Source organism: Vombatus ursinus, unplaced genomic scaffold, assembly GCF_900497805.2.
Source record: "Vombatus ursinus unplaced genomic scaffold, bare-nosed wombat genome assembly UNPS02010219.1, whole genome shotgun sequence".
Taxonomy (NCBI): domain Eukaryota; kingdom Metazoa; phylum Chordata; class Mammalia; order Diprotodontia; family Vombatidae; genus Vombatus; species Vombatus ursinus.
This window is the reverse complement of record NW_020949997.1, coordinates 9,745,803-9,760,655: the sequence shown is the minus strand read 5'-3', so window position 1 is coordinate 9,760,655 and position 14,853 is coordinate 9,745,803. Positions and strand designations below refer to the sequence as shown.

Here is a 14,853-nt window from a genome sequence, read left to right as displayed (position 1 = left end):
ATTTAGAGGGGAAGAAGTAGGCTTCATGGCGGAGGTGGCATTTGAGCTGGCTCTGGATGAGTGGGTTTTCGGCAGGTGGAGATTGGGACAGAGAAAGGGCGTTCTAGCAAGAGGGAGCAAAAACAGGGAAAACAGAAGGTACATTTGGGAGTCAGGGAATAATAGTTGGGCTGGGATGTAGCAGGAGGATGTAGCAGGAGGCAAGAGTGGATTAAAGCCTAATTCTGGAGGCTAACCAGTTTTGACTCTATTCTGGAGGCCATATTACTTTAGCAGTGGTGTGCAGAATGCTTTGTAATTGAGAGAGATTTGAGGCAGGGAGATCAATTAGAAAAGCATTGCCAGAGCCCAGATGAGAGAGAGTGAGACCTTGGTGGTGGGAGTTTGGTTTTTTGTTTTTTTTTTTTAATTTTTAAAATTTTTTTTTAAAAAGACAGATAAATATTAACATTTATCTTCTAAAGTTCACAAAGTACTTTCCATACATTATATCATTTGAACCTCTCCGTAACTCTGTGAATTAGGTAACTGTTATTATTTTAGCCTCATTTTGCAAAGGAAGAAAATAAGGCTCAGAGCAATCAAGTGACTTGTCCTTTGTCACACGGCTAATCACTGTCAGACCTTGAACCCAGGTCTTCCTGACCCAATAAGACCATTGCTTGATATAAGTTTAGTTTGGTGGCTTTTTGTTTACTCTGTGGCCTGGGCAGCCTGATGGCCTCCTATTTGTTTGTTTGTTTGTCTGTCTTTCTTATCTTTCCAAACTCCTAAAAGGAATTCATGAGGTAGAGAAAACAAATTGAATAAACAAATGTAAAGAAATTGATGTTCCCTGAGAAATGTGAGATTGGTGTTAGAGGTGAAATAGTTAAGATCAAAAAATGCTCAATATTCCTGTGGCTGTTTATATGTGTTTTTGAAGGTTTACAGTATGTAATACATTGAAGTATTGGATTTATTTTTCAAATAACTGTAGGTCTGGAGTAGTTTGATAGAAATCATATGAGCCTTGTGGCTAAGAAGTTGCCTCACTTTTACCTCAAGAAATGCAAAACTCTTTCTATGTGGATATTTGTATCCAATAATCAGTAAACATTTGAAAGTACTTTTATGTGCCAGGCACTGTGCTGAGCATTAGGGATAGAAAGAAAGGCAAAAGACAGTCTCTGCCCTTGAGGAACTTAACAATCTAATGGACGAAACAACATAACCAGTATGTACAAACAAGCTACATACAAGATAAGTAGAAAATAATCAATAGAGGAAGGTACTGGAAATAAGATTGATTGGGAAATGCATGGATGTAGAAGCAGCATATTATGAGATTGGAAGGACTGTCAAGTAATCAATGGTTTCTTAAGTATTCAGATTGAACTGGAAGTGATAGGTTCAGAAATTGAGTACTTCAGTCTTTTTTTAAAAGCCATTGCTGATCGGTTTTGGATGAGTTTGAGAAAAAGGAACCCCAACCTATACTGTCTCCTGGAATAAGGAAAGGGAGAGGATGTGGTATCATTTTCCTTTGAAAAATGCAAATCATTACTGTAATAAATGGTGCTTATTAGTTATGTGCACCAGCATACTTATTGGCTGTTTTCAAATGCAAAAATTTTGGCTGGTTCAGGCTGTAAATTCTTATCATAAAAGTCGAGTAATAACATGAGGTGATTTCATCAGGGCATACTTAATGTTTCAGTTAATTTCAATAGCAGTTAATAATAACTCTCCTACAAGAGAAAAGTATTAGTTTGTGAGCATTTATCCTGATAAACTAATAATATTATTTTCTTATTTTTCTCACTCTTAAATGACCTCTAGCCTTCCATGTATTTTTATATCTATCTAATCATTTTCTGTTTTCAGGCTGCTCCTGGTTATCACATGGCTAAGATGATCATCAAGTTGGTTACATCCATTGGTAATGTCGTCAATCAGGATCCAGTTGTAGGAGACAGGCTTAAAGTGATCTTCTTAGAGAATTATCGAGTCTCCTTTGCTGAAAAAGGTACAACGACATTCTTGGCTCCCAAGGAGCTCTCAGTGCAGTCGGGGAGCTCACATGCAAACAACTAGGTACAAACAAGCTCTATCCTGGATAAACTGGAAACAATCAAGAAGGAAGGCACTAGAATTAAGAAGAACTTGGAAGGGCTTCCTGTCCAAGGTGGACTTTTATCTGGGGCTTGAATGAAGCCAGGAAGCAGAGGGAAGGAAGGAGAACTTGATGGCCACGGGGGATAGGCATCTTCAGGCTGTCTTAGCACTGCCTTCCCCTTATCTCATGGCTTTCTTTTTCCTGTCTCTTACCCTTCAAGCTTATCCCTTACTTCTCCTTTCCCTCCTCTCTGAATTTTTCCCAGTTTTTCTTCCCTCCCCACTCCCCAGTCTTTGATTTTAGTCTGTCTCTGTTGGACCTGTGTCACTGGCATCCCTCCCCATGGGAGGAAGCCGCAATCAAAGGCAATATGGCAGGCGTGTGCCTAATAGCTTTGAGTTACTACTGTGTTTCATACTGAATGGAAACTTACTAAAATATTCTCCTCCTTTTTGAATTCAGGAATGGAAAACTCAGTCAGGTCTGACCTGGCTTGCTTTATATATAGAAAAACCATACGGTTTCTTACTGAGAAAATGTATTTAATATATAGGACATCACTTCGTTTTGCAGAGTTCTTTGAAATCCCTCTCATTCCTTCTTTGTAACCTCCCCTGGGGTTAGTATAACTGCTTTTGACTTTTCACAGAGATTAGATGCTTCTTTTCTTCTTAAAGTATCTGGCCTCACCTGCTACTTCTGATTTTGGCAGCCACTAGTAGTGGTTCTTATATGTCTGCAACTGGGATTGAAGGAGTGTTGAAAATTTTGAGATTTCTCTTATGAGCTATTGCAGGAATGTGCGTCAGCTGTGTGCATGCTGACCTTGGAATGCCCTTCCAGACTTCTTCCAGGTTGATGAAGGCTCTAGATCTCAAACGTAAATCCTAGTTTTCCTAATACGAAGACAGGTATTTGGCAGGCAGGTGACTTGCACCATCCAGTAAGGGGTTGAACTGGGGTTTGAATTCCCCAAATTCTTAAGTTATCCCAGGTGCTTCACTTGGCTATAAGCTCACTAAGTATAAGCTGCTAGTTGCAATTTTGCAGGCTCCCTAAATAAAGGAACTCATTCAGATTATGAACTAGTCTCTGTCTAATTTTTCCCTCTCTTTCAATTCTCCTGTGTCCATCTCTGCTTTATATAGTAGTAAATGTACGGCAATCCTATATATAGAATGGTAGTAGTAATAGTTTAGGATTCAGAGTTCTGCCTAAATATTCTTTTATTCTTCACATAACTCTCTAAATAGTAATATTAATGATTTGTCATAATGTTCTCAAAGAAACTTCTTAGGGAAGCTCTTGGACATAGTCTTACTTGTGCCATTAGGAATGACCGTGATTCTTCCAGGCCTACAAACCTAGCTTTTTCTCCTTTGAGAAAGGGCTGGACTTGGCTGTTCTTTATATCAATATTACCAATAATACAATGAAAAGCAGTGATACATTGTAAACTGCTCCCTTTGTCTTTTTATTTGTCAAACTTGAATAGCAATGACATCAGACTAAGATGTCTTACTGGGGAAGACAAAAGGCCAAAAGAACAATTCTTACCAGCATGTTGAAGAGAAGCTGTAAAGTAGAGTGAGCTATTCTATCATCTAGATCATGGAAAATTCTAATTAAGAGCACTCTGGGGATAAAAACTACAAGATCTGATGGTAACTCTCTAGCTGCCACATCATGGAAAATGCCAATGAACAAAAACCATTCTGTGTTGGACTGCCATCTCTCCCTGCATCCCCTTTGTATTTCCCTAGTATCACTCTGCTAAGGGATATCATCTTATATTATCTATTTAAATGGGCCCTCTGGGCATCTGGGAATCCACCTTTTTTTTACATTTTTGCTGATGGACTAAAAAACTTTAGAAATCTAGTTCCCTCTATAAACTAAGGAAATAAATTCTTTTTGTTCAACATTGGTTTTGGTAGATTATTTCTCTGGCAGACCTAGGAGTGACTGATAAACTAAGTTTGATAGAGCCAGGATTAAAGAATGGCTGAATGAACTCATCTTGTTTTATGTTGCCCTTTTTCATCTCATCTCACAGTGATCCCTTCAGCTGACCTGTCACAGCAAATCTCCACAGCTGGCACAGAGGCCTCAGGCACAGGGAACATGAAATTTATGCTGAATGGAGCCCTCACTATTGGAACCATGGATGGTGCTAATGTGGAGATGGCTGAAGAGGCTGGGGAAGAGAATCTTTTCATCTTTGGTATGAGGGTGGAAGATGTGGAGGCCATGGACAAGAAAGGGTATGTGCATCTCCATTGCTTAGTAATTATTCCTCCATTTTCTTTTATTTGTTCCATAAAGCATGGCATCTTTGCTGTTTTTATAGTTCTAGGTCATTGATGTAGTTGGATACTGCTTGAGCTTGAGAATTAAATTTTACAAACAGTAAGTTCCTGCTTGCAGTGTATTTTGTTGGTCATTGGAGAAGAGACAGAGTGTAGATAAGGAATAGTCCCTGTTCTCATGGAGCCAACATTCTATAAGGATAGAATGAATACATGTACAGGTGAATATGATCAATAACACTATGTGATAAGCACTTTAGACACATGTTAAGCAAAGTGTTTTGTTAAGTTTGTGCGGGAAAAGGTTGTTACCAGTGGGGAGGAATCAGAGAAGGTTTATGAAAGAGGTGGCATTTGAGTTAGATGGTACCCATCTAAAAGATAGGTGAAATTCAACAGGTGAGGGAGGGGTAAGAGAATGCAGAGTATGTTTGCAGTACAGTTTGGGCAGAACGTTGAATATACGTGGTAGGGAATAGAATATGGCAATGAATGAATGAAATATAAATTTATTAAATACTTAGTGTGTGCCAAGTACAGTGCTTTGCTGGGCATACGAAGACAAAATGGAGGACATTCCTTGCCTTCAAGGGGAAGGGAGGAAGAGAAGGGAAAAAGCATTTATATAGCACCTACTATGTATCAGACACTGTGCTAAGAGTTTTATAAAAATTTCATTTGTTCTTTCCAACAACCCTGGGAAGTAAGTGCTTTTATTACTCCCATTTTACAGTTGAGGAAACTGAGGCCACAGAAGTTGAATGACTTGCCCAGAGTCACCCAGCTGGTAAATGTCTGAGGCTGGATTTGAACTCATGGTCTTCCTGACTTCAGGACCAACGCTCTATCCATTGTATCACCTAGCTGCCCCTAGAAGCTTACATTCTAATAGAGGGAGACAATAAATATAGGAGAGTGTTAGGGAGGGACATTTTAGTTTGGAAAGGTTTATTGATGTGAGTGGAGCCTTAGTGGAGTGGATAGTCATACCTTTTCTAGTAGCAGTGGCAGGATTGATATATTTTTTTGATTTTGTTTCTATACCAGGAAAGGGGTGGGGGGAAGGGGAAGACAGCTGGTGAAGGGATGACCTGAGGAGTAATGGGAAACTCCTAAAACCAGTCTATCCCGATGCAGCAGGCCATCTGAGGAACTCAGCAATAGGGACAGTGAGTCCTAAAGGGAGCCAGGAACTCTGTTTCAGAGATGAAAGAGTTAAGTCCTTTGGGACATTATATTTGGTAAAATTATGCCAGATTGTGTAGGGTCTTGACAGGCAGAAGAATTTGAATTTGGCTTAGTCTTTTAAATGAATCCAGTAAAGACTTTTGAGCAGAAGCAGCTTCACGGTAAGGCTCAGAGATGAACACAATATGACTTTTGAATAATATAAAAAATTATTACCTATGCAATATGTGGGGTTATCAGAGCTCCTTTTCCTTGGATTCTGGTTAGAGTAAAGACCACAGTACATAAATATCACAAAGGAAACACAAATGTAGACACTTCCCCTTTCCCACACATACAACTAGCCCATCTGGCTCCCCTCTGTTCTGTGCCTTTGCACTGGCAGCCCCGGGGGCTCAGTATACTTTCCCCTCACCTCAGCCACCTAGAAGCCCTCCCTTCCTGTAAGACTCAACTCAAGCACCACCTTCTGCATGAAGCCTAGTAGGACCATAGGACCTAGTAGGAACATAGTAGGAACTTAATAAAAGTTTGTTCCTTAATTGATAAAAGTTTGCAAAAGAGGAGGAAATACTGGTAAACGTTGCATCACAAACCTAGGTATGTTCACTTAGTAAAAGTTCACTTACTGGATTGAGGAAGAGATCTCATATTTGGTTATGGGCCCATCACCCATAATCTACTCATATGTCAACATCAGGAATATTTGTACTTACTTCCTCTGCAGGTACAATGCCAAGGATTACTATGACCGGATCCCAGAGCTAAAGCAAGTGATTGACCAGATCAGCAGTGGATTTTTCTCTCCTAAGGATCCTGACTGCTTTAAGGATATTGTGAACATGCTAATGTATCACGACAGGTAGAAAATTAGCTTTTGTTTCACACTTGTCTAGAAATTTCCTTGATTTGCAGTCCAAGTATAACCCACTGAATGCGAAATACTTCTTTTTTTGTATATCTGTAGCTCATTCTATCTGTATCTGTTTTTTTGTTTTTTTGTTTGTTTGTTTGTTTGTTTGTTTGTTTGTTTTTAGGCAATTGGGGTTAAGTGGCTTGCCCAGGGTCACACAGCTAGTAAGTGTCAAGTGTTTGGTCTGAGGCCGGATTTGAACTCAGGTCCTCCTGACTTCTGCTCTGGTGCTTATTTGTATCTGTTTTGACACTTAACAAAATATTGAGGGGTAAAAAAAAGAAAGGAATAAGCATTTATATAGCATCTACTATATGCCAGACACTGAGTAAACATTTTCAAATACTACCTTATTTGATCTTCATAACAACCCTGAGATAGAGGTGCAATTATTATCTCTGTTTTACAGTTGAGGAAACTGAGGCAAAAAAAAAAAGAGTTTAAGTGACTTTCCCAGGGTCACACAGCTAGTAAGTATATAAGGCTGACTTTGAACTCAAATTTTCCTGACTCCAGACCTAGTGCTCTATCTACTGCACCACCTAAAGATGAATTTTCATGAAAAAGCTTTATCTTTCCCTCCATTGTCTCTCCCTTCATATACATACATACATACATACATACATATATATAAACAAACCTCAAACTGCCAGAAGGGGAGCTAAACTTGGTGCCAGTAAAGACTAATTCAGTAATAATTGATATGTGATTTTGGAGGATGAGTAAATGTCAGTACACAGTTGTAGCTCTGAGAGAGGCAGAGCACTTGGTCCAGGGAATAAATGACCCAACTTCTAGTCAAAGTGCTGTCTGTCATGCCCATAAACCCTCATAGATAACAGCTTTTCCTCCTTTTTCCCCTGCCTCCTCTCCTGTCCAGGTACAGCTTGTCTAGAGACCTTACCTAAGTCAGAACACATCCTTTTCACTCCATTTCCTTATCACTGAAATGGGGATTATTGCAACAGCTCCCTGCCTACCCCAAAGGCTTATTATAAAGATCAATTATAGTAATAGATGTAAATGTAATGACAACTGAAATTAAATTTTGTTGAAACGAACTAAGGGCCTAATTATAAGCAGCAGTCTGAGTATCTTAGCTTTAAATGTAGGGGCTCTTGGTTTTTTTGTGTCCTGATCCCTTTGTCTAAACAGTGTTTCTTTGAAAAAAATTTTTATTGAAGGAAATGCTAAATTTCAGTTAGAGGTTAGTAAAAATAGAGATTTAGGGGCAGCTAGGTGGCACAGTGGATAGAGCCCTGGCCCTGGAGTCAGGAGGACCTGAGTTCAAATCCGGCCTCAGACACATAACACTCACTAGCTGTGTGACTCTGGGCAAGTCACTTAACCCCAGTTGCCTTGTCAAAAAAAAAAAGATTTAAAAAAAAATAGAGATTTAAATGGATGGACCCCCAAAATCTCTTCATAGACCAGGGTCTGTGGACCCCAGCTAAAGAACCTTTGCTTTTAAAAATTGTAGGAGTGACCTTTGCTTTCTTTAATCCCTCCTAGAGGGAAAATTTTAGTCATAGTCTCCCCTAATTATGTAAAATTAGTAGATGGGATAATGGAGTAGATGGGCTCCTAAGAATGTGTTAGTATGTTTGTGTTATGTTGCATAGCCCAAATCTAAATATGAGTATTAACTAGTAGAATTAATGTTAAAAATTCAAAGCATTGCATCTTTTCTGTCTATTTACCCATGTCCCTCTTGTTGTAGAATAAAATTTCTCCTGAGTATTTTTTTTCGCTTTACTCAACTTTATTCCAATCACAATCTGTTTTCTGTTTTTAGGTTTAAAGTGTTTGCTGACTATGAAGCCTATATAGAATGCCAAGCAAAAGTGGACCAGTTATATAGGGTAATACTGCATATGTCCTCTGAGAACTTAGGGGCATTAGATGCTCAGAAAGCCAGGCTTCCCGCAGGGTAGCACAACCAAATATTGTACAGTCTGTCAGGAGACGTTTCTGTGAGAGGTCTGGCCCGTGAGGCCCTTTGCCTAGTCTTCTGGCCAGCGACTGGCATCAAGGGCAGAAACAAACCATCTTTCTCTTGCTGTGTGTTGCTTTCATTTTCAAAAAGGATTCTCTAAAATGATATTTTCACAACTAAATTGTAGCCCCCACGCAGGGTTGCTAGAGCATTTGGGAATGTTTCAGAGACTTGAGTTAAATAATTGGGTGCAGATGATCAGCTTAATTGTTCCATTTGAGATTGTAAATGCCAAAAGCTCTGCTTTCTGTACCTTGTTACCCTCTCCCTTGTCCATTCCACTTGTAGTATCCATAGCGATGCGCAAACTCTCCCTTCATTCCCCTGCAGCCCAGGTCTCTTCTGTTCTTGGCATGGTTGGGAGCAGGGATTCTTTCTCTTAACTTGACTTTGAGCCCAGCAGGGAGATTTGCCACATGTCCTTAGACTGAAGAGTTAGGATTGAGATGGTAAATACCTTAGCTGTTGGTCCTTAGACGAAAGAGAAGATGTTAATGCCGATATTCATCCTTAGAGCTTTTGTAGATATGATGACAAGAGGTTATAGATACTGTACTGTAGCAGTGCTGGAAACCACTCTCCCCTAGTTCAATTTGTGTATTTTCATTAGATTTTTTAAGTAACCTGTACCACAAAGTAGCCATGAAAATGCTCATAGGGGCATTTCCTTCTTTTACTTTTTATTAACTTACTGTTTATGAAGTACTTGCTGTATTGCCAGCACTATGCCAGGCACTATAAATATACAAAAGAAAGAAAAAATGGTCTCTCTCCTCTTGAAATCTAATTAAGGAAGCAGATTTACATACATGAAACTGCTAGAAAACAATTCAGGGCAGTGCTTGTGGCTGCAGAAATTCAGAGTAAAAGAAATAGCTTAAATTGCAGTTAGTCTAAGAGAACTGGTGAAGGAGGTAATCTGGGCCTCACACTTGGAATTTGGCTTGAGAAAAAGCATTTCTAGTAGGAAAAAAGCACGAGCAAAGACATAAAAGCAAGAATGGACTTGGGGAGTCAGAAAAAAAAATCTAGGCTAGTTAGATTGGGCAGTGTACTTGGGGGAGTAGAAGAACCTGGGACTGGACACCTTTCCTATTGGGCCTTTGGGTTCCAGATTCAGGACTGTGAATTTAGACCAGGCAGTAATGAGAAACTGCTCTCTGTTTTTCAGCAGGGAAGTGAGTGATATCACAGGTTAATTGGAAAGGACAGAAATTAGAGGGAAGGAGAACCATTTAGGAAGCAGATGCATCACCTGAAGTGATGAACACAAAATTCAAATAGGCTCAATAACAATTGCTGTGCTGCACCTTTCTATTCCCACTTGACTTGTTTTATGTTAATGTCTAGGGGAAACTGCTGGGTGGTTGCTATTTTCAGATTCTTTTTTCCCTGTCTTAGAGATCAGTAGAAGAAGCAAGTGAGATTGGGTAAGAGGAAGTAAGAATGGCATTGATAGATGGGAGTGAGTTCACAGTAGATAGGTAGGCCAGATGACTTCTGAAAGCCGTTAGAAAGGCTGCCATGGGATTAGGACACCATCCCGCTTTATTTGCTGTTCTCATATTCAGTGTCGGTTTTAACCACGAAGTGTGAAGTTCAGTCACCAAGCACATATTAAGCACCTACTATGTTCCGGGGCTGTGCTAAGCACCCTGAGATATGAGGAAAGGCAAAATGTGACCTCTGATGTCAAGGACCTCATGTTCTAATGGGGGAGCAACAGGCAAGCAGCCATATGCCTGCAAGTTTTTCACACACACATATAAATATGTGTGTGAATGTGTATTTACACTCTTTTTCTCTCTCTCAGAGAGAGAGAGAGAGAGAGAGAGTGGGAAGTAATCTCAGAGGAAAGGCCTGACAGAAGGAAGAACTTCATAGACCATGTGTTCTAACCAAGAAAGAGTCTGCTTCACGACACGGTTGCCCAGGTCTTCTTTGGCTTCCTCTAGTGAAGAGGGTACCCATCGCCTCCCCAAAGCAGTCCATTCCATTTTTATGGGTATCCCTTGCACCCAGCACCATGCCTAGCACAGAGTAAGTAGGCTTGTTGGTTGGAAGGCTCTGGTTGGTGGGAAGTTTTCTTTACACGAACCTAAAATCTGCCTCTTTGACGTTTTATGTATTGCTCCTACTTATTCCTTCTGGATCCAAGGAGAACAAATCAAATCCTTCCCCATGGCTGTCCTTCCAGTATCACGTGCTGTGTGTCTCTTAAGCCTTAGGGTTTTCCCCAGGACCTCCTTCGCCGGGGTTACTTGGCTCACTACAAGGGGTTTCTTAGCAGCAGAGGTTCTGGCTGCTTAGTGTCTTTCCTGGTCAGTCTCCCCAAGCTTTAGAAATTGAAGTCGAGAGTTTAAAAAGCCCACCAGGTTGACATTGGGAATGAAAATGATTTAAAAACAATGTAGAGACAGTGAATGTGGAGTCTGACTGGATTTTGTGCCGGAATTTTTTTTTAATGTCTGTCGTATTTTGGGTGACAATTTCTGTTAAAAAATGTTTCTTTAAAGTGTTTGTCGCTGCTTGCCGTCAGCCTTGTGTGCCATTAGATTTAGGGCCTAGTACTGATGTCAAAGAGCAGCGAGCTACGCTTTTCTCTCCTGTGGGCGACCACAAACTGTACTTGTCGTCAGGGGGAAGCAGTATGGCGACATGATCTGCTAGTAGGATTAGGTACCAAAGGCCCCAGAGTGGACCTAGTAAATAGTTTACTCAAGTCTCTTATCCCGAAGAAAGCTTCATCCCTTTGTATAGTAACATACAAACTTCATTATTTGTGGTCACAGGAAATTGTTGTTGTTCAGTCATTTTTTAATTGTGTCTCACTCTTTATGACTGACCCCACTTGGGAAAGAGAGTGCATTTTAAGAGGCTTCTCCTGCCTGAGGTTTCCAGGTACTGTTCCCAGTCCCTCTGCTGATAAAGCTAGACAAGCCAAGCAGACTACTTCCAATAGCAGTATATTTCCCTTTTAGGTCACTTTCCTGGGTTCATTCTGGGGGCCCATTTAGTAAATATAGGAGTTAGGGTCTCCTCACTTATCAGAAAACTTCCTTGAGAGCCACAATTACAGCTTGTAGGACCATTGTCAGGTAGTGTACCTTTGCAGCCATAGTCTATCAGTACTGATGGGTTTTTCTAACTTCTCTTTTGTTCTGCAGAATCCCAAAGAGTGGACAAAGAAAGTCATCAAGAATATCGCTTGCTCTGGGAAGTTTTCCAGTGACCGGACAATCACTGAATATGCCAGGGAGATATGGGGTGTTGAACCCTCAGATGTGAAGATCCCACCCCCTAACATCCCCAGGGAGTAGCACGTCCTGTCAGTGGGGCGCTGTTGGGAACAGCAGTCTCATGGATTCAAGATGAAAGTGCTTCTGGTTTCTCGTTAACTTTGCACCAAATGCAGTTTGCAGTCACTTTACCACCAGTGGATGAGCTTGTCTTTATAAAATAGTGTTTCTTAGAGAAGAAAGTGATGGTGGTGTTGATGGCTTGAGGGAGAAGAATGAGGGCATGATTTATGCCTGTGCTTCCAAGTTAGTGAGGTAGCTTAGGTGCTGGGTGCTTTGGGAATTTGTGCCCCTTTTCTATTATTTCCCCTCCTTCCCCCCCCCCAAAAAGCAGCTTTATGAAGAGAGGAGAAAATTCCTCAGTAAAATGAGCATTTGCTAGATAGTTACAGGGGTGGGATGGCCACTCTGCCAGCTCCGTCCTGCTTGCTAGTATGCATGGTTCTTGGGGTGCTTGCTGTCCTGGCCCTCTCTCCAGAAGACTCACACACTGTCTTCCAGCTGGTTTGGATTCTTTACTTCAAGGTGCTGGGATTCTGCCTTGCAGTGCCTGTTATCTGTATGAAAATGGGTTTGATGAGACGTGAGAATGTGCATTTCAGCAAAAGTTTTGGAAGTACATGTCAGATGTAGCAATGGTTGTCAGGCTTCTTTAAAAATCATCCAGGACTATTACAGTCCCCTTTGTCACACACATGCACACACATACAGACACACACACACAGACACACACACACACACGCACACACGCTCTCCTCCCTCCCCCCCAACCCTGTAGGATCGTGAAACCTTTAATATCTCCATAGCATTTCATAGTCTACATAGTCTTCTCTTCTTTGTGTATAAATGAACGGGAGGGGAATAATTCTGTCTCTCAAGAATTGTTTTGATGTCTGGATTTTTTTAAAGCCAACTCCATTGAAAAAAATCAAGGTCATGACTAGGAAGAAAATAAGGAGCATTTTTTTTCTTTAAAAAAAAAAGAAAGAAAGTACTAAAAGGTGCACTTCTGGCCAAATCCCATGGTGCCAACATGTAAAGAATGATATTTAGCAGACCAGGGATATTTGGGGCTCTGAGGGAAGAAGGCCTTTTGCTAAGCAGGGCGGGCTCTGTTGTCTACAAAAAGCACTCTTCATTCCTTGACAGATAGAACACTTTATTCCAGTGTCTAGCTCGCCCAGAAACCCAGATCCATGGTTTTAGTCCAGTCGTCTCTGGACCTGGGTAGTGATCATGTAACCTTTGTCATCAGGAAGGCATTACTGACTTAAGCTGTAATTTGCCTTAAAGATTGAGTTAGTAATGTTGGGTAGGGGTTTTAGAAATTCAACATTAATTAGCATTAAATATTCCCTACTTCCCAACTTTCCTTGTTTCCTACATCTCTTCCTAGTTGAAGGTGGACAAAGTGAGTCCATGTTGGTCAAAAATACGTCCTTAGAACTTATCAAAGTGCAGAAAGTTCTTACTTGTTCTTCTTGCAGGTAAAACCTTTGCTATTGCCAAGTGCACACATTCTCTTAGCATTGCCCTCATAGCCTGCAAGTAAACAAAGACAGGTAGAGCTATAGCTTCAGGTGAGTTCAGGCCAGCAAAGCGAATAAGGAAACATGGAGGTCCCCTGGGTCCCCAAATCACTGCTGTGGTGCAGCTACCAGTCCTTTCTCTGGCAGTTTGCCCACATTTGGGTGGTTATAATCTGGGCTAACATTTCCTAGACATGTCAAAAGTAGAACAAGATGAAGGACATGGCACCATGTAGTATAAACAGACTGTATACATCTTTTAAGGACAAGACTGTTTAACTGAAGGTTAGCCTGGTTTTATTTTTTTCAAGAAAAAATAATAAGGAACTGAAACTATATTTTTTTCCCTTCTTTACCAACTGAAAATGGGACTTTTTAGCTTACTATAAACAAGCTATTTGCCATGAATAAATTACACTTGTCTGAATACTGTTGAACCCCACCCAGACACCCATCAACTGCTACCTGTTCCATTGGGTGTAGTGGAACATGTCTTATGCTTTGACTAAGGACAGTGCAAGTAGGACAAGTGCAAGTCCTGAGGACTCCCTGAGGAGGTAGCTGGACCCCTAGCTTATGTTGGCTCACATTTTGGGCTTTTATCTAAACAAGATTTGCTTCTCCTCAATCCATTTTCTGAGCAATTGGGTCATACTATGTGTTTTCCCATAGTGGAAAAGGAGATAAGGTTGAATGTTCTACCTTTTTCAAACTAAATATGAGGGTCCTTGATTTAGGTCCTACTCTGCTATTCTCCACCACATTATAATAGAGTGGCATAAAGAACTGAAAACTGGGGAGATTGTGACTTGAAAGCAAATGTGGAGTGTGTCTTTCTTTGTTGTTATATTTGCTGAACCACCAAGACCAAAGCATTCTCTGTTGGTCGTGGAAGTATATTGTCCTGTTCTTTGAGGGGAGGGTAAGGGACAGGCCTCCCTGGCTATGCCAACACTCCAGAGTAGATCTCATACTCATTAATTTTCCGAAGTAGTGAAAGTCTACAAAGAAAAAAGTATGGGGAAAGCTGCAGTTAGCCTTTTTGGATCATTGGAAAGAGAAGCAGTTATTTGGATCAAACTCGGATTTTAATTCCTTAAGTGTCAAACTGTTCTTCTTGGAGGCTTCCTTACTTGCATGTTGGGTGCATGGATAGCTGTTGCCTTACTGTGGCTCTATGTCTTTGTTTTTGAATAGCCATTTAACAAGCCAGACCCTCAGTATGCTAGGCAATTGAGGTTTTCCTAATGGGGCATTTCCTTAGTCAGGAATGCCTGGTGGGGAGTGTGGTTCCAGGAACTCACTGGGGTTGGTTCAGGAGGGAAATCAAACCCTGGCTTGGCCCTGGGGCAGAGTCCTAATGTTTTCCACCCTGGCTACATCCAAACCCTTGTGTATACAGATTCTGTATTCCATGAAGCCAGCACTGTATGTGTGAAATCACTTTGTCTGTAGTGGATCACTGTTACTATCCTTGTGTGTGAGAAACTGATTAAACAATTATGTCAATGGTTAATTGGA

At 40.8% G+C, this 14,853-nt stretch overlaps 1 protein-coding gene across 2 annotated transcripts in view; it reads left to right on the top strand.

Annotated features, from left to right (window-relative positions):
• Positions 1–14,853, top strand: part of PYGB (glycogen phosphorylase B) — an 82,183-nt gene extending 67,330 nt beyond the window's left edge. For both annotated transcript variants that reach the window (XM_027853898.1, XM_027853899.1), the window contains 5 exons: positions 1,867–2,008; positions 4,155–4,362; positions 6,323–6,457; positions 8,304–8,370; positions 11,672–14,853. In XM_027853898.1, the coding sequence (XP_027709699.1) occupies positions 1,867–2,008; positions 4,155–4,362; positions 6,323–6,457; positions 8,304–8,370; positions 11,672–11,824 (705 nt within the window). In that variant the 3' untranslated portion in view covers positions 11,825–14,853. The remainder of the gene's footprint in view (positions 1–1,866; positions 2,009–4,154; positions 4,363–6,322; positions 6,458–8,303; positions 8,371–11,671) is intronic.